At 40.0% G+C, this 22,719-nt stretch overlaps 2 protein-coding genes across 5 annotated transcripts; one reads left to right on the top strand and one right to left on the bottom strand.

The window, feature by feature from the left end:
- Positions 1-1,383: 1,383 nt before the first annotated feature.
- Positions 1,384-10,095, bottom strand: LOC6738486 (integral membrane protein GPR155). 4 transcript variants are annotated; one of them, XM_016171674.2, is made up of 14 exons: positions 9,395-10,095; positions 5,450-5,739; positions 5,244-5,383; positions 4,852-5,183; positions 4,624-4,789; positions 4,322-4,561; positions 4,072-4,263; positions 3,859-4,012; positions 3,509-3,601; positions 3,081-3,453; positions 2,648-3,022; positions 2,467-2,592; positions 2,276-2,339; positions 1,956-2,095 (listed from the first exon to the last, which is right to left on the bottom strand). In XM_016171674.2, exons 1-13 carry the CDS (start codon positions 9,583-9,585, stop codon positions 2,291-2,293), a joined length of 2,721 nt encoding a protein of 906 aa, XP_016032329.1. In that variant the 5' UTR covers positions 9,586-10,095; the 3' UTR covers positions 1,956-2,095; positions 2,276-2,290. The 4 variants fall into 4 exon arrangements, with proteins under 4 accessions (XP_002085292.1, XP_016032328.1, XP_016032329.1 ...); XM_016171672.2 differs by lacking the exon at positions 1,956-2,095 and having other exon boundaries at positions 2,276-2,284; positions 2,336-2,339; XM_002085256.4 differs by lacking the exon at positions 2,276-2,339 and having other exon boundaries at positions 1,384-2,095.
- Positions 10,096-10,513: 418 nt separating this feature from the next.
- Positions 10,514-11,915, top strand: LOC6738485 (charged multivesicular body protein 5). Its single transcript, XM_002085255.4, has 5 exons — positions 10,514-10,731; positions 10,787-10,938; positions 11,143-11,308; positions 11,392-11,622; positions 11,684-11,915. The coding sequence occupies exons 1-5, from the start codon at positions 10,663-10,665 to the stop codon at positions 11,744-11,746; spliced, it is 681 nt and encodes a 226-aa protein (XP_002085291.1). The 5' UTR covers positions 10,514-10,662; the 3' UTR covers positions 11,747-11,915.
- Positions 11,916-22,719: the final 10,804 nt, after the last annotated feature.

Here is a 22,719-nt window from a genome sequence, read left to right as displayed (position 1 = left end):
CTATTAATTGTACGCCTCGAAATTGGATGCCCAAAGCAACGTGGACAGCAGCTCATATATTTGGGCCTGCTCGGCGTGGGGTGACTTGGCTGGTTTGGATGGCTGGGAGAAATAAAAAATGTTTTTTGCTGGCTCAAGGGTTGACTGACCTCTGACCCTCTTTGGTGCGTTTTTTGCAAAATTAAATGAATAAATAATAACGCACTATTTGCACTTATACTCAGTGAGCACTGCTCACGGCCATAAAGCGGCTGATTAATGGGCCAGGATTTTTGGACACTGAGGTATGAGTAAGTAATGGCACATTGCAGTCTTCTGCAATCTGTCAAATTAGTTTCGAATTGTCCACCTCGAGGCTCTGGTAATTCCCAGACAGTCTGTTTAATCTGTCAATAACGATAAGGTTGTAAAACATCCACTGAAAAGCTTGCGTAAACTTAAATATTTGTTGAAGCACATATAAAATCAAGATAAAACCAGAAGAAAATGGGTTAAGGCACCTTGGCTGCCCTATAATAATGTCTTAATTTCTCTAATAAATTTTTGCAACCAGAATAAAATCAGTAAGCAGAACTTTAAGTGCATGAGAAAATGAGTTAAAAGAATTGTTTCATTTTTGACTAAGAGTATATATTGAATTATAATGGCATACAACATATATGACCCTTAGCAGGATAGGAACACTTCCCAGAATGACTAATTTCCTGCACAGGCATTTATATAATTGCTGTCCATGGCCGAACTGCAGTCATATATGTTATATATAGTACTTCCTATTTGTTAATATAGAGCAGTGGCTGTCATAAACTACTTCTCTCGAAGGCCAAAACGTTTGTTAGCAAAACTGCAGGCTACACTATAAAATGCATCAAACTAATAAGTGGAATGCAATTGAGTTAAGCCCCCGTTGAGTTGTTGAAACATAAATGCTTGTACAACTGCTATCAGCGAATGCTTTTGGTAGTCAGTGTGCCAACGCATATTACAATCACTTGCATTTAGCATAACAAACGAACCAGAACTTCAATGGACTGGCGATACTTGGTCAGAGAAGAGGCGAGACTTCTCTCCGGGAATGTTTATGGAAGACAGGCGCATACCAAAAAAATAGCTCTAGGCATCGTTAGCAGAATAATAAATCGAAGATGGCTGGCGAACAATTAGTAGAGTTGCCCCGGTGTCCGGAATTAAGGGAGATTGGTATTTCGGACACGCAAAACGCAGATTGAGCGACGCGTGCAAGACCAAAAGCCGATCGAAAATGTCTAAAGCTGAAGATTCAGATGGAGTGTCAACAAAACAACAGATATCAAAAGGGGTGGTTGAAAGAAAACAATGCAAATTAAGATTGAAATTGAATGCGACACGAATGCATGGTAAATGTTTTGTTCTTTGGGCCTCGCGGCTTGAGGTATATATGCAAGATATATATATATATTTATTCATGGGTGTTTACTATACTATGTGTGTGTATGTAGACATATTCGTTAATAGCGTTTTATGCACAGTTTTCCATTTAGTTGTGACACAGAATTGCGCTTAAAGTACAAAGTTATTCTGAATATTTAGGAAACTTGCATATTTTGTTACATTCAGTACTCTATATTGCACTATATAAAGCTCTAGCTGATAGCTGAGTCAACTACTTAGTAATAAACATTTAAAAAATAAACTTTCGTTTGCCAAGCAATTTACTTGTGCAATATAAACAAATTCACTAGCTCATCCTCCCACTCCCACTCGCCATCACCGTTACCCACACACAACTGACTGCATTGTGTGTGCGTGCTTGTTTGGCGTACAATCACAGCAGTCAAAATTACATTCAAAATAAACTAAACAGGAAATCAAGCTAAATTTGGCGTAGTTTCTTCATTTCTACAGTGGCTGCATCTATATGCGACTGCAGAAATTGTAGAGCAGCAGCTTATCCTCGAAGTGATAAACGTTGTTGATGTGTCGCAACACCCGGCCATCGACCAGATGTCGGGCATAATGCACAGCCTCCATTCGATCCTTGGACAGTCCCACCTCGATGAGCCAGCTGACGAACTCGGTGCCGTAGAACACCCTGCGATACACTCGAATGCGCCACCTAAAAAAAAAACAGAATTTATTTAGTATGTGATTAAAAAATCGGGATTTTCTAGTCAAGCTCAAGCAACTTGTGCTGTATAAGCATTGAAAGTGGTAGGATTAAGCTGATTGAAATGCAAAGCTGCTGTCTAACTATTTAGGTTCCATGAAAAAAATTCCATAACAGAGACGTACTTACTTAGTTTAACTGAAATTAAAAATTATTGTCATCCAAATGACTATTCCTATTGCTGCTTACTATTCTAAGGGTTGCATTAATTAGAAGGGTTAAATTAAAATGTTTAACAAAGGAAACTCAACTAAATATCTTGCTAAAGGTTCCCTATATGTGCTTAACTTAAGAATAACTTAAGTTTTGGCGTTGCCCACCTTCGGTCCTTTGCAATATCCTTTTTGCAGTTCTCCAAATGATGATTGCGGAATTGTTCACAAATATGCTTGGTTTCGGGTCGCACGTTTGACCAGTGCGGCAGGCTAACCACATTGGCTCCATACCTTTAAAGAAAAATAATTTAAAAAACGTTCTTAAGTTTTAAATGTTTGATCTTACCATAACTTGCGCCATATTTTCACAACTGGCATTAGAAGTTCGCCCATGTCGGTGATGAACACTGCCAAGACAATCAGACCTTGACCAAAGTTGAGGAAAGCATCGAGGAAACTGAGTTCCAGATATATGCCCGACATTCCCTCCATGACCAATGTCCAAATGGACACTGCCAGACCGACAAACATGGAGCACAGCAAAATGATTAAGAGGACGGTATGCTTCAAAGTTTGATGCTCATCAGCGTCGCTCGGGTGTTCCAGGGGCTCAAGTCCCCTTCTGTTCTGATCCTCATATCGCTCGATAATAGTCTGACAACTTTGACGAGAGGTACTAGGACCGCAGTTAAAGGAGCTGCTGCACATTTGGTTGCGAATTCTAAATGAATAGTTAATTTTAGTACTTTTAACTTTTCAAATATCTGGTCATAACTCACTCTTCCGTGGCAGGTGCACTTTCGATCTTGTTCAGATCTTTATTGTTGGCACCACTGGCTCGTTGTCGTGTGCGATTCAACAGATCCTCAATGTCCACAACCACGGTGCTGGTTGTTGAGGAATTGCTCACCGGCGCTCCGCCCGAACAGCAAGTTCCATTGCCAGACCCACAACCTCCTCCGCCTGATCCTGCTCCTCCACTGACAGCACCATTCGACCTACTGGTTGGCAATCCAGCAGCGGTTGGTATCATCTCCTCATCGTCGGATGAAGACGAATATGAAGCTGTGCGAACGCTTTGCCTGATGGACGATTGATCCGTGTTACTCAACAGATTAGTCGTTGATATGGTCGAGTGCAGATCGGATGATTCTGTAGCAATTTAAACATTAAAGACTTTGTATACGTTTAGGGTTCAGGGACCTACCCGACTCCGGATTGGACAACTCACGTGAATAGGTCATGTACTTTTCGTAGCGTTTCTTATAACGCTGATGCAGCACCAAACAGCCGACGGTTACTGGAAATTTAAATGTAGGCAGGATATGAGTTTAAACATTAAATATGATTATATAGAGATAAGAAACATTGATTGTATCAGATTGAAAACTTTTGGTACATCATTTTAGGACCTGTCTATGTGGTTCAGGATGGTTAAATAACTTTTACCAAACCTAAATCAAAGATCCGACAGGTTTTGATTAACTCTTCAAATGCATATAGATCTATCATCATTTTTTGATTCAAAAGGTTTTCTTAAAATACTTTTTCAATTACCTATAAAGCACATAACGAGCATGAACACAGAGATGGCCGCCTGAGCATTTCCGTACTGAAAGCTCGGATTGTGTTTCTCTCCCGACATCACATTCGAGTCGAAGGCAATCAAAAGGCCCGATAATACGGCCGGCACACCCCAGGCAAACACCAACTAAAGGAAGAAATAGTTATGTCAAATCAGGCTATAACATTATAATCACAGATAGTTACCATATATGGCCATAGTTTCAGCACAAAACACAAGCTGCGACACTGCAGGAAGAGCAATGAAATGGCCAAAAGACCAGTCCACAGACGAGTGCTGTAGGTTCCGATATTAAAAAGGAGAAATTGCAGGTACAAAGGCCAACGGTGCACGTGCTCCATCTTGGACCAGAGGATTACACCTATGCAGCACATGAGCTGTAATTGTAATGCTTTAAAAACGAACTTCTTGAAGTATTTAATAATAATATCTCACTTGAGAAAGCACCAGACAGAAAGTTATTCTTTGGGGCATACGCTTAAAGCGCTTCGTCACGATCAACAATGCCAGCATAATACAACAGGCAGCCGCGCCGGCCACGCTGATGTCAAACGAAAAGGCATCCAGCTCATGGAGATAGTCCAGTGGCTTCAGATTCGTCAGCGATATCATTTTGGCTGATATAAACATCAGCGGTGCCGAGATGAATGTACAGAAAACCATGCTTCGAGCAACCTGAACGATGGGAATACATAAATAATGGGAAGGGGATTTGAATTGACTTTCAATCCAATTACCAATTCAACCTCCATGTTGTACTGTGTCGCAATGACGAAAGCCCCGGGGGCAGCTGGAAAGGTGCCGTAGAGAAAGCCAAAAGTGCTCAGCTCGGTGGTGTCGTTGAAGTTCTGGCCAGACTGCATAATGTTTACCGTCTGTCGGATTACGAGCGGTAGCACCAATCTGTGAAATGAGAGTACACGTGTTGATCTATTGAATGAATTCATAGTTATGGAGAAACTTACATTTTAACCAGTATCAAAACACCAGGCAATAGAAAGCCTGTACTCTTTCGTTCCGATCCTGTACCCCCCACGATCTTAAGACCAAGTAGGAACAAGGCCGTTGCCGAAAAGCTCTGGCCAAGAACACGCAACGTACTGGACACCATTTCGGGCAGACCGTGGGGAAACAGGAATCCTCCAGCAACACCCAGCAAGGTCATCAGCAGCAAAGGGTTAAAGAACAGTGCAATAAGGGTGTTGAAAACCAGTATAGACCGTTCACCCAGGCAGCGATTCCGTTTGGACATCTGCTCCGCGGGACAAGTTTCTGGACACAGTGGTGGATTGCGGGTCTACAAAAGATCAGAAGTTATGGTATATTTGGAGGAAAGGGGATTTAGATAAACACCAACCACATCCTCCTTATTCTTGATGATCTTGGAGATCTCCATGAGGACCAGACCAACTGGATTCAGAATAGCCAGTGAGATGGGAGCCATCAGATACAGATACGAAGCGTATTCCGGGTGGACATCCTTATAGAGAGCCATAACTGAGAGAAATTTGAATAGAAATGAGTTTTGAATGCAAAATTCAGGTTCTTATGACCTGAACTCACCTATGGGATATCCGATGGCAAAGTCATTGCTCTGGGTGCAGAATATAGCCATCAGACCGCCGCGAGCGTAGTTCAGGGGCCTGGCGACCAGCAGCGAGATGATCAGCACGGCGAAAAAGACCACCGCCTTGGAGACGAGCATGGCCAGAAGGAAGCTCCAGTTGACAGCGCTCCAGTTGAGCTCGACCAGGGACAGGAAGATCAGCGAGGGCAGGGCGAAGGTGCCCACGAACGTGCCCAGACCCTTGGTTTCCGCATTGCTGATGATCTTGAAGCGTCCGGCAATGTAACTGCAAAAAGGAGCGAGTAAAAGGGGAACATATTACAACACTAATCATGTTGTAAAGGCGTGTCGGGCCACGCCCACCTCACCAAAAGGCGTTTATTTTTAATGCTAATAACCCAGCCAGCCGGAAAGGCGGAAACTCTTAATCAATATGTACAGGGTACTACATGCATATAAAATACATTCACCACAGCCACACGTGATCCACTCGTAAACCAGTTTTATTTCGGACTGTCTCTTGGCTAACAAAGATTTGTAAACGTTTTTATTTTCGAGCGAGTATCTGTATTTATGTCACATTCGACGAGACAAATTAAGTTGTCTGTTAATCTGGAGTAGGGAGTACTTCCCCCTGCCTTATACGAACTAGTTTAGCGACCTTTTCTTATGACTCAACGCGATTAATTGCATTTATTGCATGTTGTGGGAAGAACCTGGGAGTCTCTTATCTTCTTAAGATTTGCGAGACTGCTGATTGTTAATATTGGCAGAACTCAGCTTCTGCGTTTGCGAAGCGCCATGTGTCATAGGTTCTTGTGAGAATGCTTATTCCTAGGAATGCGAAACACTTGTAGTCCTTATCTAGGTTACAAGACATGACTGATAAAGAAGTGTGCCTATATGAAAGCTATAAAGGCGGAAGATGAAATTATAGTTTATTTATTGAGCAATTGTAGAGAAAATCATCATGCCCTTCTTTTAAGAAATCTCGCTTGTATTTATAGGTAAGAAATCAGGGAAATACTTGGTAAAAATAGTAATGAATGAAAGCTTTATATATGGGTCTCCACTTTAACATTCCCTTGGGTGTAAAATACAAGTTTTAACAAGTGTTGTCTGTGAGTAAGGTCTGTCCACAGTATTTGTACATAAACAAAAAGCTAGACTAAACAGAAAAAGTCAACAACTTTTTCCTTATTTATCTCGCTCATTTATCTGTTGAGCAAAACAACTGTTCTAGAATTCAGTCGAGAGAAACGAAAGCCAAATTAGTCAACCGGGTAAACTCATTTATGTACATATATACCTCTAAAAAAAGAAGTAAAGTTTAATTGGCAAACTGTGAGGATTGGCACGCAAATATTCATCTTACGTGCCCAAACAAAGTGCAAGTTCATTAATTTATTAATACTGCGACCGACCTGTTTGGCAACTCTCGCCCAGAATCCGAAGAAGAAATACCTGCGAATGTCTTGATTAGAACGGCTACTACGAATGCGATTAATGCATTTATTAAACTATTGCTACCGTTAAAACCATAACGAGCCGAGGTGTTTATAGCCCCTTTATTATTGGTAGCGCTTATCAGGTTATTCCCAGCCTAAATCACAAAGAAAAATGATCACAGCAAGTCAATCAAATTCTCACAGCGAACACACACAACAAAGATTCATCAAATAAAAGATTAAATATAATTTCAATGTGATAACAATCGTAAACAAACTTTAATTGCATTACGAGCAGCACTTAAAACTGGAAATGATGTGCATCTCTTCGCTGCTACCCTTTCATTATAGCGTTTCAGAAATATTTGCATTTGGGGAGACATTTGATTGACATAGGGATATGATTTACGTTTGCTAATACTAGGAATTTGTACTTTAAAGAAAATAGTAAGGTATTAAAAGCTTAAAAGTTGAAGAGAAACATTTACCATTCGAAGTTGAGTTATTACAAATATCAACTTTAAGTTGTAGATAAGTCTAAAAGCTAAACAAATCTACTCATCTCAATTAAATTTACATTTTAAAGGCTGAATAATGGTAGGGACTAATGGCAGGGTATTGCCTCAGTCGGCTTTGCAAGTGCAGTACGAAATTCTAAAGTCAGATGCCAACGAACGCGGCGTGAGAGCAGTTAAATAACATATAATCGCATCCGACTTTGTAGTCGAGTTTGTATAGGCGATATCAGTAGTTGTTTGCTTGAACAGTTGGAGGAGGTGCATCTGCCTGGCGGTGGGTCTTTAGCTGGGCATGCATATCGCCAGTAATTGGCAGTGGCCGGTAGACAAATCGGTAATTGCGGTTGCATAATCCGTACAAAAAAGGTGCAAATATTGCCTCAGGTGGAGTGGCTCGATACTGTTTACGCTGTTTTGCAAGGTCATTGCTGTAATTGTTTATACCGATTTTGTACGTTTTTCTCGCACTCTCTAAACGTTTTACTTTCGATTATTGCCCACTGGCAATTAAGTTTCGGCTTAGATGCATGTATAATGGATTGATATGGGAGCTAGCAAATTTACAATTTACATATGCCGCTCCCCATTGTTATTGAGCAATTTTTTTTGTGTGTCAAGTTAATAGGTGCTTCACGGCAATTTCCCAGGAAAAGTGCCACGACCGGCGGGAATTAGTTCAGATTTATGAAGCCGCCTTTAATTATAATAGCTATAAATAGGTGGGTAAACATTGGGAAAAAATGCAGCTAACATCGGCAGAGTTATTCCCTATTAAATAGCCGGAACATAAGATTACAAAGGCTTGGATTTTCAGGTGAATGATCAAACAATATCAGTTACCGACCGACTTGCAATGACTAATCGGAAATTTTGTAATTCAAATAACCTTTGCAACCGCCGACAAATTTAGCATAACATTCTTTCGCAATGCATCCGCAATTAAAAGAACTGCAGCATAAATTAAAGAAATAGAGACAAAAGCTGTTCAACAAGATCTTTAAATATTATGGAATATCTTAATGTATATCTTTGACCAATAGGTAAATCTTTTTTAATAGATTGAATTAAATTTACGGGGCATATTATGCTAGTTGCTGCTGCGGAAACGCCAAATTAAGCCCGAATAAATCTCTTTTGGGTAATTCCGTTTCTAAAAATAACAAAAGTTAATTTAGCTGATTTCGGATAATTGCTCAGTTTGTTTGAAGAAGCAAACGATTGAATCGGAGTACGCACAGACAGTGAGACAGCAGTTTGCCACAGATAATAAAATTCGAGTGTCAATTGATAAGTGGGTGAAAAGAAATCAGAGAAATTGAAACTGAATTGAGACGGTGTCCGTCATAAGTGCTGGTCACTGTACAAGTGAGTGCACACACAACTTTTCTTGACCGCACGTTCCCAATAATCGTTGCGATAAGGTAAAATACATACGTTCGAGTTAGGATCCTACGTGGGATGTGGCAAGCTTGTACATTGTAACTCCTATTACTCAAACTATCTACAGAGTTCAGGTGTAATATATAGATTTTTAAATATATTTAAGCAAACTGAAATGTTTTTTTACATTTAATGAGTGTTATTTCAAGATTATTAGAGATTCCTTAAAGAAATACCTAGAACTATAAAGAAAGTTTGTCTCTTTCCTTAAAACTATCTCATTTCAATATATTATAATATTTTAGCAAAAAATGATTACTTTACTTTACTTACTATAATTCTCCTTTTATTTAAATTGGTTTATGACTACTGTGCTGTCCACTAATGAGCTTGCTAATAAAAAGTGTACACAACGTTCTGTCCAATAAAGTAAATAAAACCGAATTAGGGCGGTTTGACTGTACCTAAATCAAACAAAGGCTTGCAAATGAGCTTTAGGGGTGTTTGGGGTGGAATATATGGGTAATCTTATCGTATGGGGAAGGATGCGTGGGACCACTATCTAGGTGCGAAGTTTCCCAATATATCTACTAACCCGCAAATGATGATGCCGAAACACTGAACCAACGCCGGGTAAAAGTTGTTCATGGAGACGCCCCCGTCGTCGGCGCGTGGCGCCGCCGTTCCATTGGCCAAAGATGAGGCCATGGTCGAGGTGATGACCCTGACATTAGCCTCTGTGCTGGCCGCTATCCGCTGGCTGGCGTAGTACATGGAGCTGTCCATTGAGGACTACTGTGGAGTGGCTGCTGAGCGTGGGAGTTCACTGTTGGTGGGCGACTCTGCGCGTCATAGCGGAAAAAGTGGGGTGCTCCGGTGGCCAAACAGCTGATGGGCCGTGACGTCAAAGGGCCAGCTGCGGATTTATTGGATTTTCGACTACCTTTACTTTAAGTTGCTTGCAAATATGTTGCTCTATTATTTAATCGCTTATCTACGCAGTTTTGTTTGCCCAAGTTTTGCCAATTTTATGGTTGTTGTTGTGTATTTTTAGCACTCTTTTTTCCTTCAATAGTCGAGAATGGTAGAAAATCGCAATGCCCGGCAGGCTGATTTCACTTTCATCTGTTCGAACGACGCATTTCTGATTTTTGAGTCCGCAGCACTTGCTTTTGGCAAGTCAACGAATTGATTAATTAACGCAAATTAACGTAGTTAAGAGCTCAAAAGCGCCCGCCGATGCGTTTTGTTTTTAATTTGCAATGCGAATGGTGGGACCGCAGCGCGGTCGTTAAGTAAAACCAGCGGGGCAACCAAAATGTACTAAAATACACCAATTGTACGATATGAAAATACCAAGCTAAAATACTAATGCTATACAATATAAAAACCGTTAAAATAACTATTATTTATGCTGTATCTATTAAAATTTAACGATATTTTAACTTTGTTTCTATTTATTAGACAATACACTGTATATAAACTTTAAAATGTTGTTCTGACTGTGTGATTTACTCCGTACATCGCATACATTCTAATCAAATGTGTAGAAATGACACGTATATTCTACTGCTCAAAAATTTAAATACGGAGTTTTATAGTCCAGTTCGAATGAATTATCTTTGCAAATTACAATAAAAACAGTTTAATTTAAGAACAATAATATTCGGTTTAACAGACCTGCGAAACAGCGCTGCACAACACTGTACGAATGCTCATCACTGGTTCAAACAGCTGATTGATATAGGAAAAAGAAGAAGACAATTAGTCATCAAACAAAATTTTTAGAACGAATTAAAGTGGAAAAGCCACAAATTTCCCATAAATTTTGCGTTTTGTAGTAAAAATAATAAAGCAGTCAATATGAATCGCCTTTTTGGTCGTGGCAAGCCGAAGGAGCCGGGTCCAAGTCTAAACGATTGCATCGCCGGGGTAAGTGTCGAAATCATGGGAAAAAAAGCAAATAAAGATTTATTACAATCAACAGGTAGATGCTCGAGCCACAAACATCGAAGAGAAGATCAGTAAACTGGAGGCAGAGCTGCGCAAATACCGCGAGCAAATGTCCAAGATGCGAGAAGGTCCTGCCAAGAACTCCGTGAAACAGAAGGCCCTCCGGGTGCTCAAACAAAAGAAGGCGTAGGTTCAATGCCCCACCCAATGCCTAGTATCGATTATTTTCCATAACTCCAGTGTTACTTTGCTCCAGACATTTGGAATTATCATTTCCCAATCTACAGTTCCATTACCTTATGGAATTTACATCCACAATCAATTTCTTATTTTGGCCTGTTCTAAATGTGTATTCTAAACCATTTCTAACTTTATTTGTTTACTACACAGCTACGAACAGCAGGCAGAATCTCTGCGCAACCAGTCGTTCAACATGGAACAGGCCAACTACGCGGCGCAATCCTTGAAGGATACTCAGGCCACCGTGGCGGCCATGAAGGATGGAGTCAAGCAGATGAAGACCGAGTACAAGAAGATCAACATCGACCAGATCGAGGTAAGCATAGTTAGCTCTTTAATGCTATCGACCACAATCCCAGAAATCTGTAAATATATTAATTATCATCCTCTTTCTTAAAGGACATCCAAGACGACATGGCTGATATGTTCGAGCAGGCGGACGAGGTGCAGGAGGCTCTGGGTCGCACCTACGGCATGCCCGAGGTGGATGACGACGACCTGCAGGCCGAGTTGGATGCCCTGGGCGATGAGATTGCCCTGGACGATGACACCAGCTATTTGGATGACGTGGTCAAGGCTCCGGAGGCGCCGAGTCGAGAGCCGGGAGCTGACAGCATCGTCCCTGGAAAGGTATAATGCTGCTTATATGGATAGTAGCTTGGTTGCTTACTAACGAGTTCATTTCTTACAGAGCACCATTGAAACGGATGAGTTCGGCTTGCCCAAGATTCCGACGTCGCTGAAGACCACATAGGCAAGCAGCTGCCAGCTCTCATGTTTCCATTCTTTATCCTTTGTTGAACCTGGGGCACGCTTTGTATATTTTAAGTGTAATGGAGCCATCAAAGATTCCCTCTCAAGTCTCACTTTTGTACCCATTTGTTTTTTCAATAAATAGCCGTTTAGTTATCACGCCACACTAATGACGCATTATATTGGTTAATTTCTAAAATTTGATATACTTGATATAGTGTGTAAAAACATTAATATATTTTAACTTTAAACTTAAACTTTATTTGGGGAAAGAAATTATGTTTTTATTAAAAGGTTCGTGTTTAAAAAAAATTATAATAATGAAATGTTGGTTTATTAGTTTAGATATTATAAGTAAAAGCTTTCTTTTTTATAAAGCGGTTACAACAATTAATATAGTTTCAATTTGTTTGACCCTTTTTGACATTTTTGACCGGATGTACAACTGTACGTATACGTGACTTACACTGAAGTCAATGAGCAGGCAAAAACTCATTTCAAACGAAATTTGGTGAGCTTGCAGAACAGGTAAGAAGAAGCTTGCCACTTTATTACTATATTTTTAATTTAAGTAAGAGTTTTTGAACTTAAAAGTGAGTATAATGTACTGCTTACTTTTTTGAGAAAGCAGAATACTTGCTAAGTGAGTTTCCGCCGCATTGTAATTGAAATGAATTTAGCGTTAATCGAACGCAAAGCAATGTTGATATATTTTTTGGCCTTGAAATTAAATAAGGCATTGTTGGAAATTAAGTAAGCAAAGACAAAAAGTATTTCCCACAATTTCGACGTACAGAGGATGCACTGTAACTCACTAGTCTCTTTGGCTCTCCCTGCAATTGCAATTGCATTCCGCTCTCTTAGCCTCGCTTGCGCTCTCTACGCTAACGAGCTTTGAAGTTCAGAGCGTGAACTTGAGCGTTTCTCTGCCGTTGCCGCTGTCGGTGTCGTCGCGAGGTGGAGGTGCGCTGGTGTGCGTGAGCGAGTCTCAGTGCAGCGCAGTGCCTGTGTGCAAAAATACGCTTGTTCGCCGTTTAGTTGTCTTTTGACTGCTGTAACGGACAGTCGCAAATTTTGCCCCAACTCAGATTCGAGCGATTCGAATGCGAAGAGGAAAACCTTCGCTTTTCAAACACACATAACAAAATAACAAAACAACAAAACAAAATAGCAGCAACAAAAATCAATTGTTCAAACGTAACTGTAACTGCAGCGTTCGCGCCAACCGACCGAACGCCCGCTCGCCTGCCCGCCCACTTTCCCGCCCACCGTCGTCGTCGCCGCCGTCGCGTCGCTAATTAAACGCTTTGCTACCGATCAAAAGTGCAATCCCAAAATATCAAACAAATAAAATGCGTTACAAAGAGTTCTGAAGCAGCAAAAATCGCGCGAAGAAATCTCGCTGTTCAAGTGGCCTTAGCATGTTGATTAAAATGTCAATTAATTAATCCAAATATCTGGTGGCATCTGACAGCCTTTGGTCGGCTTTTCCCGCCCTCCCCTGACCACGCCCTCGCCCCCCACATAAAGAAAAAGTGCCTGAAAGTTTATACATATTTACACAAGAATTTTAGAAATTAGGTGATAAATCGCAAACTGATAGAAACTTCGAAGCAATAGGGTATTTTATTTTTTTCTGCTGTTGCCGGAACACTATGGATATATCGCCAATTGGATTACTTTTGCTTGAGATGGTAAGTGATTAATTCCAGAACCTTGTTTTCCTTTCGATCAGCAGATCGCTCATACGCAGCGTTGCATTCGCCGCGGCAGCGGAGTTGCCTCGAATGCAGGAAGCGAATGGCGCAAAAAAAGCTCTCTATTTATTTCGTCATCGCTGCACATACATACATTGCACATAGACGCATGTATAGTTACATACTTGAAAGTTCGTGAAAGTGTTGGAAATGATTGGAGGAAGAAGATCGGGGTGGAAAGTGGGTGGGAGGAGTGCCAGGACTCCAGCCAAAAAATATCCTTTAACTAAAGTAGCTAACATCTGCAGGATCATATTGTGTACTAGCTAAATTATATTATAGAATAGTACAAGTAAAAGCTTTTCTTTGTTAACATATCGAGTATTTGACATGTTTTTAAAGAAAATGTGCGAAACGCTTGCTTTGTTTACGAGATTGCATTATATAAAATATAATATTTTCAATTGGTAATATAGTTTAGGTGATGTTAAATTTTCTAACACTTTGCATTGATTAGGGCTCCACACATAACAAACTTTTAGGAAATTCATTATGTATTATTAATTTGAAATGACTTGCAAACTTTTTCAACAAGAATACATATTTATTTGTATCGTTTTTTTTTTTCATTTTTAAGCAATTAAGATGTGAATCTAAAAATTGTAATGCATTACATTACACTGCAATAACTGAAATAAATATTTGGTCATACACATTTTCCCTCTTCCCTTTTATTTATTTTTAATGCGGGCATGACTAATCCCAGAATTGAGGAAAAAAAAAACAAATTCGCTGAATTTCAATTTGGCAAGAAAACTTTTTGCATGTTTGATTTTGGATAATGCTCACCCTTCTAGAATTTCGTAGCCCAAAGCGCTGGCCCAGTTAAGAGTTCAGTTTGGGTTTTAGCCAATTAACAGAATTCGATACAAAGTGAAGAAGCGATCAATAAAAGCGCCAGCCACAGCAAATAAATTATATTTTGCTATTTTATTTTTATTACGTTTTTGTAAATGCTACATGTCAATCCGTTTCGTTTTTCGACTCCGTTTGGTTAACCACAAGCCGAGATAAAAAACTTATTCAGATTTGCAAGTCAAAGTTAGGCGATCGGCCTTCGAAGGGGGCAATAAATAATACTGCCTGACCTGAGGGCCCTGAAAATACGTACTTCCTAAAATTTATTCCATTTGCCGCTGAGCAACAGAATCACTGACCAACCTCACCAAACATTGCCATTCCCCCATTCCCATTTGCCAAAAATAAAACCAAAACAAGGAAAAAAAAAAATTTGAAAACAAAATCCAAATGGGATTTGCCAAACAAACCCGATAGCCCTCTGTTGATAAGAAAGTTTCGGGTAGAGCGCTCGCTTAAAATTGGTTGAATTCTTGCCTGAATCAAAGATAATCCTAATTTAGTAGCTACAAAAATATAGTAAAAAGTAAAGTTCTTCCAAAACTATCTTAATGTGATATGGAGCGAGGGAGGGGGCAGATAGAGAAAACGAGATAGAGATCGTGAGCGAGGAGAGTGGAGAGGGACGGGTCGAAAACGTTTGCAAAGGCAATGAACGCGAGCTTTTGGCGTTTTCTTCCGATAACGGGCACTACGTACACAGCACACGCACACCACCAAACCCTCGAATATCAATAGACACACACACACACACACACATAAGCACGCACTCACACAGATACAATCGCCCGAGTTCGCTCAGTTTCGCGCTAGTTCAGTTCAGTTTTCCTCCCATGTCGCATGACCCTGGCCTGCTATTGAAGCTCTAGACACATTCGGAGGCCGATACAAAGCGCACCATTCAAAATATATACTAGGTATTGTCTATGTCCGCGCACACATGCCCAAATCATACTAGTTGCCGGCGTATTTGTACGCAAAGTACTCGCTTTTCTTGCCTTTTTCCACTACTAATGCTAAATCTACTGCTGCTGCTGCTGCGGGGTATCCGTTGGATATCGTTTCGGATATATACCGATAATTAGGAATTATGTGGCAGTGATGGGGGTGGTATGGTGCACAGGTGCAGGAGCGGAAAGTGCTAAACTCTTTGGTGACAAAGTCAAAAGTGCTAGTTATTAGGCAAAACACTAAGATATTTAGTAACTTATCGCAAATCAATAATAAGTATCAATTACTCGAAAAAGCTATTTAAATTAGCCCATGATATTACTAGCTTAATATTTATTAAATATTCTATATTTTTAAATCTATTTTATTTTATTCATACTGTTGCGGAAGTTTCAAGTTTTAAAATAGCCTTGAAAATAGCAGGCATTTTAAATGTTTTAATATGTTTGGAAATTCTTCCAATTATCTAAAAGCATTAACTCTCATCCTTGTCATACATATGTATTTACATTTGAAGCCAAAAAGTACCTAACAATAACTTCTGTTTTGTGCATTTTGAAGTCTATTTGCTGAGCCCCCAACTCGAACTTCCTCATTCTCAAACCATACATCAGCATGATTTACGGTTAGCTCAAAACTCGAATGGCTGCTAGAGTCATAAAATTTGGCCAAAGCCCCAGTAATCTGGCCAATCGGCTAAGCTGTGAATGGCATTCCGTGATCTTGTTTGCTTTGGCCAACTGATAAGCGGCCAACGAGGCGTATACTTGATAAAAATCGAATAGAACAAACACAGAAGCAACCTTAGACAAATCAAAAGAAATCCACTTGATGCCCCGGCCAATTGTTGAAATATTTGTTGGGTGCTCTTGGGCAATCGCAGCCTTGTCTAAATAGGGGGGTTGGGGGTGGTGGTGATGGTGGCCCTAGGCCTTCTGACAAAAACTAGTTCTAAGAGTTATGTGAATGATATTAAAATGACTATGAAAAATCCGACAGCAGATGCTTCGTGCCAATGAAGTTGATACCCACAAACACACATGCTTTTCAACCTTAAGTCACGTTTGGATTTGGTGGGTCTGCGACCGCGTAATTTTGTTGGTAACTACGTTGTTTTCTTGGCATTCTGTATGGCACTACGGCCGTACAACTCTCAATGTTTTTTGTTATTGTTTGCCGCTTGCGGCAAGTTCAACAAAACATCAGTCGAAAAAAACCCAGCCAAAAGCACATACTGCTGGCTCAACGCTAAACTTCTGCCCCCACAACACACAATTCGGCACATTGAGGTTCAAGGCCCCCGGCCCCACAAAACGGAGTGGAGCAGCGTGGAGCAGAGCGGAGCATTCGACTCCGCAAGGCCAAGTGCAAGTCCAAGTCCGACTCAGTCGTGGCTTTTCGATTAACCATACGCCGCGTATGATTTTCAGTTTTCGTTCGTTTTCTGTTTTCAGTTTTCAGTTTTAATTATGCATTTGCTCGGCTCGAGAGGCACGCAAGATAAAGAGTAGCCATGACAAACATTTACCCCAATAGGCCTAAAATGGCAAGGGCTCGGTGGATCGCGGGGCACGTGCCCAAAAAGCCATCGAGCAAAAGATTAATCAAAGAGCCAGGCCACAATGAAATATGGCAAGTGCTTAACGGGCGGGAGTTTCAGCATATTTATACATTTTATTAATTATGCAAGCCTAATAATTAATAATAATTACATTTTACAATTACATTTTACAATTTTTCATTTTATAATTACAAATTAAACACCCTATTTTAGTAAATTAGTAACTTTTTATTTTCAAAAAATTTTTGGGCTTAAAAACAAAATCTTTAGAAGCATATAAACATATATTATATTTTATAATATTTTATATATATATTTATATTTTTCGAAGCTATTATAATTATATAAATATTTTCTGGAGTAACATTATTCCCTCAGAAAATATTGGTATACTGTTCACTGAGTACCAAAGAATTTTGCTTATTTTTATATATTTATTTTAACGAGCAGCTTACACAATCAATTAACACTTTGAATATGTGTCTTTAATATTTTGTTTAAATTGGCATTTACAATTTAATCTGTTTGAATGGCCAGTTAAATACATCTTGACGTATTACTTAACATACGAACTATTAGTTTTTAGCCACTTCAAAAATGTATCTTTCCAACGGGCATTTAAGAAAGATATAATTTAATCTGCTGACTATTTATAAATATGTATCTATGTTAGTTAGTTGATTAAAGCACAGCTCAAGATACAGTGAATTTTCTGCGATAGATAAAAGAACTATTAACCATTCTTAGTGCTGCTGATTTGGCAGCTAGCACTCGCCACATAAAAAGCTCACCGCAGTAAGGAAATCAAATTCGGCTTCAGTTCGCTTTCGTGTATCAGATTCACTTTAACTTTTCGGCAGCAGAATGGCAAAGGCAGCAGAGGAGGAGGCAAACAAAGTCAGAAAGGCAGAAAGACAAGGCAAATGCCAGCGAGTCAAGTCGCTCACCCATACAAGTGCCGAAAATCATGACCTTCCACAATGCCAGCGCAGAAAACCTACAGCAACAGTTGAGTTCAGTTCGGTTGAGTTTGGTTGAGTTGAGTTGATTTCGGTTGGTTCGTTCGTTCTCCCTGCGCTGCCTTTCTCGTTGTTGTTGCCGCGTGAGCGAGCTAGCTTTTTTTTTTGTTCACTTCTGTATTTTTGGCAATGCGTGAGTGAGACACACACACACACACTCACGCGCGCACATATACACTCGCAGACGGGCAGGCAAAGAGTGCGCTGCTCGAAAATAAGGCCAAGGTGACTCACCTTGATTAAGACCCAAACCGAATGAGTAGAAGCAGCAAGAGAAGTGCCGCCTGCCGGTAGCAACAACAACAACAACAACTGAAACAGAAACAACAACAACCACGGCGAAACCAACACGGTTTTCAATGACCTTGCCCAAAAAAAGCTCCGAGCATAATAATTAAATAACTTGGGCCAAGCCACTGCCGCGTAGAACCGAAAATCAGGCTCGAAAACGAAATTGAAAATGCCCAAGTCATTGCCAAAAATAAAATGCAAAGATACACAGAGGAAAATTAATGAATCTATGGAAAATATTGTCTATAATATCTTGATTATATGTGTCTGCCTCAATTAATTTTTATATATTATATATGTATGTATATATATAATTACAATATAAATATATACTACTTCACTTTATAAATATTATTTAAAAATGTATGACCTTATAATGGAATTGCCTATGCAATTTAACGAAAATTAATATTTTTCTTTGTGTAAAAAATATTGGAGCCCCCCAAAATCGAGAAACAGAGAGAGCGAGAGAGAGACAGTGCGAGAGCGAGCGAGAGGCAGCGAGACCTCCGCCAGAGGTCAACGCCAGGATCAGTGACATTGCCACCGCGTCATTCTCAGCCGACGCAGAGCGTGCATTGACGCCGCGTACATTCACTTCAGCGCCGAAATAACCAAAAAAAAAAACACTGTATACAAAAATTCACTCTTGGTCTGGTCCGCTCAGCCTAGTCCGTTGTCGAGAAATGGGTACAGCTGCAGCTCCAAATAATGACAGTGATAGCCTAGAAATATCTAGAATCCCCAATTATTTTCTGAAGATCGTTAAAAATACTAATCCAAGTAAGAATACTCAAAATTATACAGATTACGTGGGCCATTCTTAAAAATCATTCGTGAGGTGGCGCTTAATAAATTGTTTATATAGTTTTAGTTCATATGTACATATTTCATCATTGTTTCATCCATTGCAATTCAGTACATCTGACTTTCTTTTCTCAATGCAAAAATAGTTAATAATGAATATCTTTTAATTGAAATATTAAATTTTTAGTTCTAACTTATGTATTTTATCCAAAAACCTCTAATTGCATTTATTTATTTCGGTATTTCTTTACTAAAAGTCAAAAGCCCAGATTATAAGTTGCATTACATTACGTATCCGCAGAGTGGTACATCCATCTAAAATTCTTATTAATATTATAACGGTTTTATTTCATGAGTGTTTAAATGGCCCTTCATTTCTCTATTTTATTTCCTTTCCCATATAAACACAAGCATTTATTTATCTAATAAGAAACACCACTAAATTCCACCAGAACTATCAATTAAAAATGGGGCCCACATAATGCATTTCAATTGTGCCTGCGTTCCTCGACCATATCAAGATATTCTTGAAGAGTCAAGGATCTCGCGACTATATAAAGTTGATTGTCCTTCGCCGCTGCCCTGAGCCAGCAACAACAACGACGACAACAGCGCGTGCGATTTACAGTTGCATTGGCAGTTTGATAGCCCAGTGCCGCCACAACTGTAAACACGTGCCGCTCCGAGCAGCCAAGGCTCCGCGGTTTGAGAGCCACATTCGAGATTCTAACGCGCCTATCTCAATAGCCCCCAAATGCTCACACCATTACACACGCGCATTTAGCCTTAGTTGAGGTCTCGCCATGCAATGCAATGCACCTCGAAACGCACGCATACATGCGTGCATGTGTTGTCATGTGTGTGTGTGTGTATGTGAGCGCTGGCGTAATGAAAACAACTCCCGCGCTTTTTCGCGCCCGCAAGAGAGCGACAGTGAAAGAGAGATGCTAAATTTAGTTCAATGAATTCGCATTTCACCCAGCTCTTAGCAGGCGCTCTCACTCTCCATCTCGCGCTCTCGCGCTTTGTTTTTGTTTTGTTGTTATTGTTGGGGCACAGTGCATTGACTACCGCCGAGAGCAAAGCACGTTACTCCACTCGGCACCGCTCGGCACCACCCACCACCCCCTCTGGCCGCATCGCACTCTGCGATGATGATAATGACGTTGCCAGCGGCTGAGTTTCTGCAACTGCAACAACGACACGATGATGATGATGATGACGATGGTTATCGAAGGTCTTTCACCCGAACTCGGTCATTGGCGTACATTTGTGTGCTGCTGCTGCTTCAGCTGCGACGTCGCTGCCACCGATGATGTTGCTGTTGTATCTGCTGCTGGGCTTCTGCTTCTGCTGCTGCTGCCGCCGCCGCTGCAACTGCAGCTCTGCCTTACTGCCGCCGCTCGCAAATCCAGAGCTTTTCAAAGTGTACATGTCGCAATTTCTTAAGAAAGTTCAATTACCCCAAACAATCAGATTTACTGTCTGTTTTTTTGATGCATACACTCGCTGGCCGCACAGTGGGTGCTGTGCTGAATTTTTCAGGCCCTTTTAAAGAGTTGTTTAGGCATATAGGATTATGGGAATAAAATTACACTTATTTTTATATTTAAACATCAACTCACAAATTAAAAAGTGACTAGAAATATTTCCATTTTTGGAAAATTGTCCTTAAATCATATAAATCAAAAAATGCTTAAACAAAAATATTGTATCAAATTATAACTCACAAGCAAAATTTTATTTTATTTTCTGAAACAATGTAGGCATATTCATTCTTTTTTTGTTTGTTTTCCCATAAGTCTTTGTTTTAATATTTTTATTTAACATTAAATTGTTTTCTAACGCCTTATTAAGCATAAATCCACTATCTCAGTAAAGTTCCCCGCGTTTCGTGCACAATGCCCACTGTGCAGTCGCTTGGTTCATTCGCTTCTTTCGCTGCAGTTTCGTTGCTGCTGCCGCTGCAGCGCCTCTGCCGCAGTCGGCGTCGCTGGGTTGCAGTTTTCTAATGTTGCCTGGCATGTTGGGAATGGGCATGGTTGGGTTTTCAGTTTTCCAGCGCGAGGAGGAAGCGGAAGCGGGGAAGAAGCTGTTGTGTGTTGTTGGCTGGTTTTATGGTGCATCTTCAAATGTTTGGCTTGCACTCTCGCCCCGTCTCGCTCGCTCCTATGGCCGTCCCTTTCGCGTTTATTTGCGTCGCTGCATTCAATTTCAATGAGAAATGTTTTCTTCTCGTTTTCGTTTCGGTTTTTTTCTCCATTTTTTGTATTCTTCTGCATTTGGATTCGCTTTTGTTTTTTTGGTCATGCAAAAATATATACAAAAACGTTTTCCTCTCCCCTTTTTTCGCCTATGAAATGCAGATCAGAATCGGATGCACTTTCCCTTTGGAAAGGATTTCAAGACAGTCGTACCAAATTAATTCATATATTATTTAAACACTAGAGCAGCACTATAAATTTATATTATATGAATAAAAGTGTTAATAAATATATAGCAATAACCAACATCCAATCTATCTAATCCGCTTTTAAAACTCAAAGTTGTACAATATTTTATTATTTATTATATAATAATAATGGGCATGACAAGGAAGATATATAAATATTAGAAAATTTAAAATACAAAAACCATTTAAAGTAATTTTATTAAGTTTAGTTTGATATACATCGCACAACTTTCCTTCCAACCATTTAAACATGTACATATTTATTGGGCCATTTGAATCAACCATTTGAATCAACCACACCACTTTCGATCGCTTGTTTAACCCATTCAAATTCATACTTTCATCTCCGTATAAAAATGCATCTGCTCGCCGCAAATTTCGATATGGATTTCCATTGAACTTTAACCTTCGACGGGCGAACCTTTTTGGACATTTCAAATTATTTGCATGCGAATTTGCCGCCGTCATCTCTTGAGGTAATCCATAATTTCCAAAAGAAAGACATTATTGCATTCGATCTGTGGCCACCCCATCCTCCCCAGCCTCCTCCTCCTCCTCCTCTTCCACCTCCAATCCGCAGTTGCAACTTTCAAACGAGTTTAGTACTTGCACCCAGCAACGGCGATGGCCATTGCGATGCCTTTTGGCCAGGTCCGAAGGCATCTTGGCCAGGCTGGGCATCCTCGCTGGGGCCAAGGAATTTGACCGACACATTTACGCTGATGGTTTCGTTTCTTTTTCGGACTCCGATTTGGTTTATTCGGGCTTATCTGCTCCGCAGGCAGCGCAATGCATTTTTCCATGTTGTGCATTTTTTCGACGTTTTCTTAAATACAATTTTTTATGTTTTTTATTTTCTTTGGTATTTTGGTCTTTTTTCGGCAATGGCGACGAAATATTTTCAATGTCTCAGCGGCCAACTTTCGATGGCTTTGTGCTCGTATCTTATTTTTATTTATTTCGTTTTGCGCTATCAGTGACAAAACTTGCTTCGACTGCATTCGCTGCACCTCTGCCGCAGCGCAGTCGGCGTCGCTGCTGACGCTGGCAGCTTGTGCAGCAGCGAAATGCAAGTGGAACTGCAGTCTTAATTTTATTTCACTCGCTTATCGAATCGATCAAAATCAAATATGGATCATTCTTTTTGCTTAGGATTTTTTGCTTTTTAACTAAAATGTTTCAAATACCCACTTAACCATTTAAGTTTGAAATCATAGCGCTAAACATTTGCATTTACTTTAATAAATTAATACATAATTTAATACATTTTTTATAAAT

The sequence above is a fragment of the Drosophila simulans genome, chromosome 3L (genome assembly GCF_016746395.2).
Source record: "Drosophila simulans strain w501 chromosome 3L, Prin_Dsim_3.1, whole genome shotgun sequence".
NCBI lineage: Eukaryota > Metazoa > Arthropoda > Insecta > Diptera > Drosophilidae > Drosophila > Drosophila simulans.
This window is presented reverse-complemented; position numbering and strand designations above follow the sequence as displayed.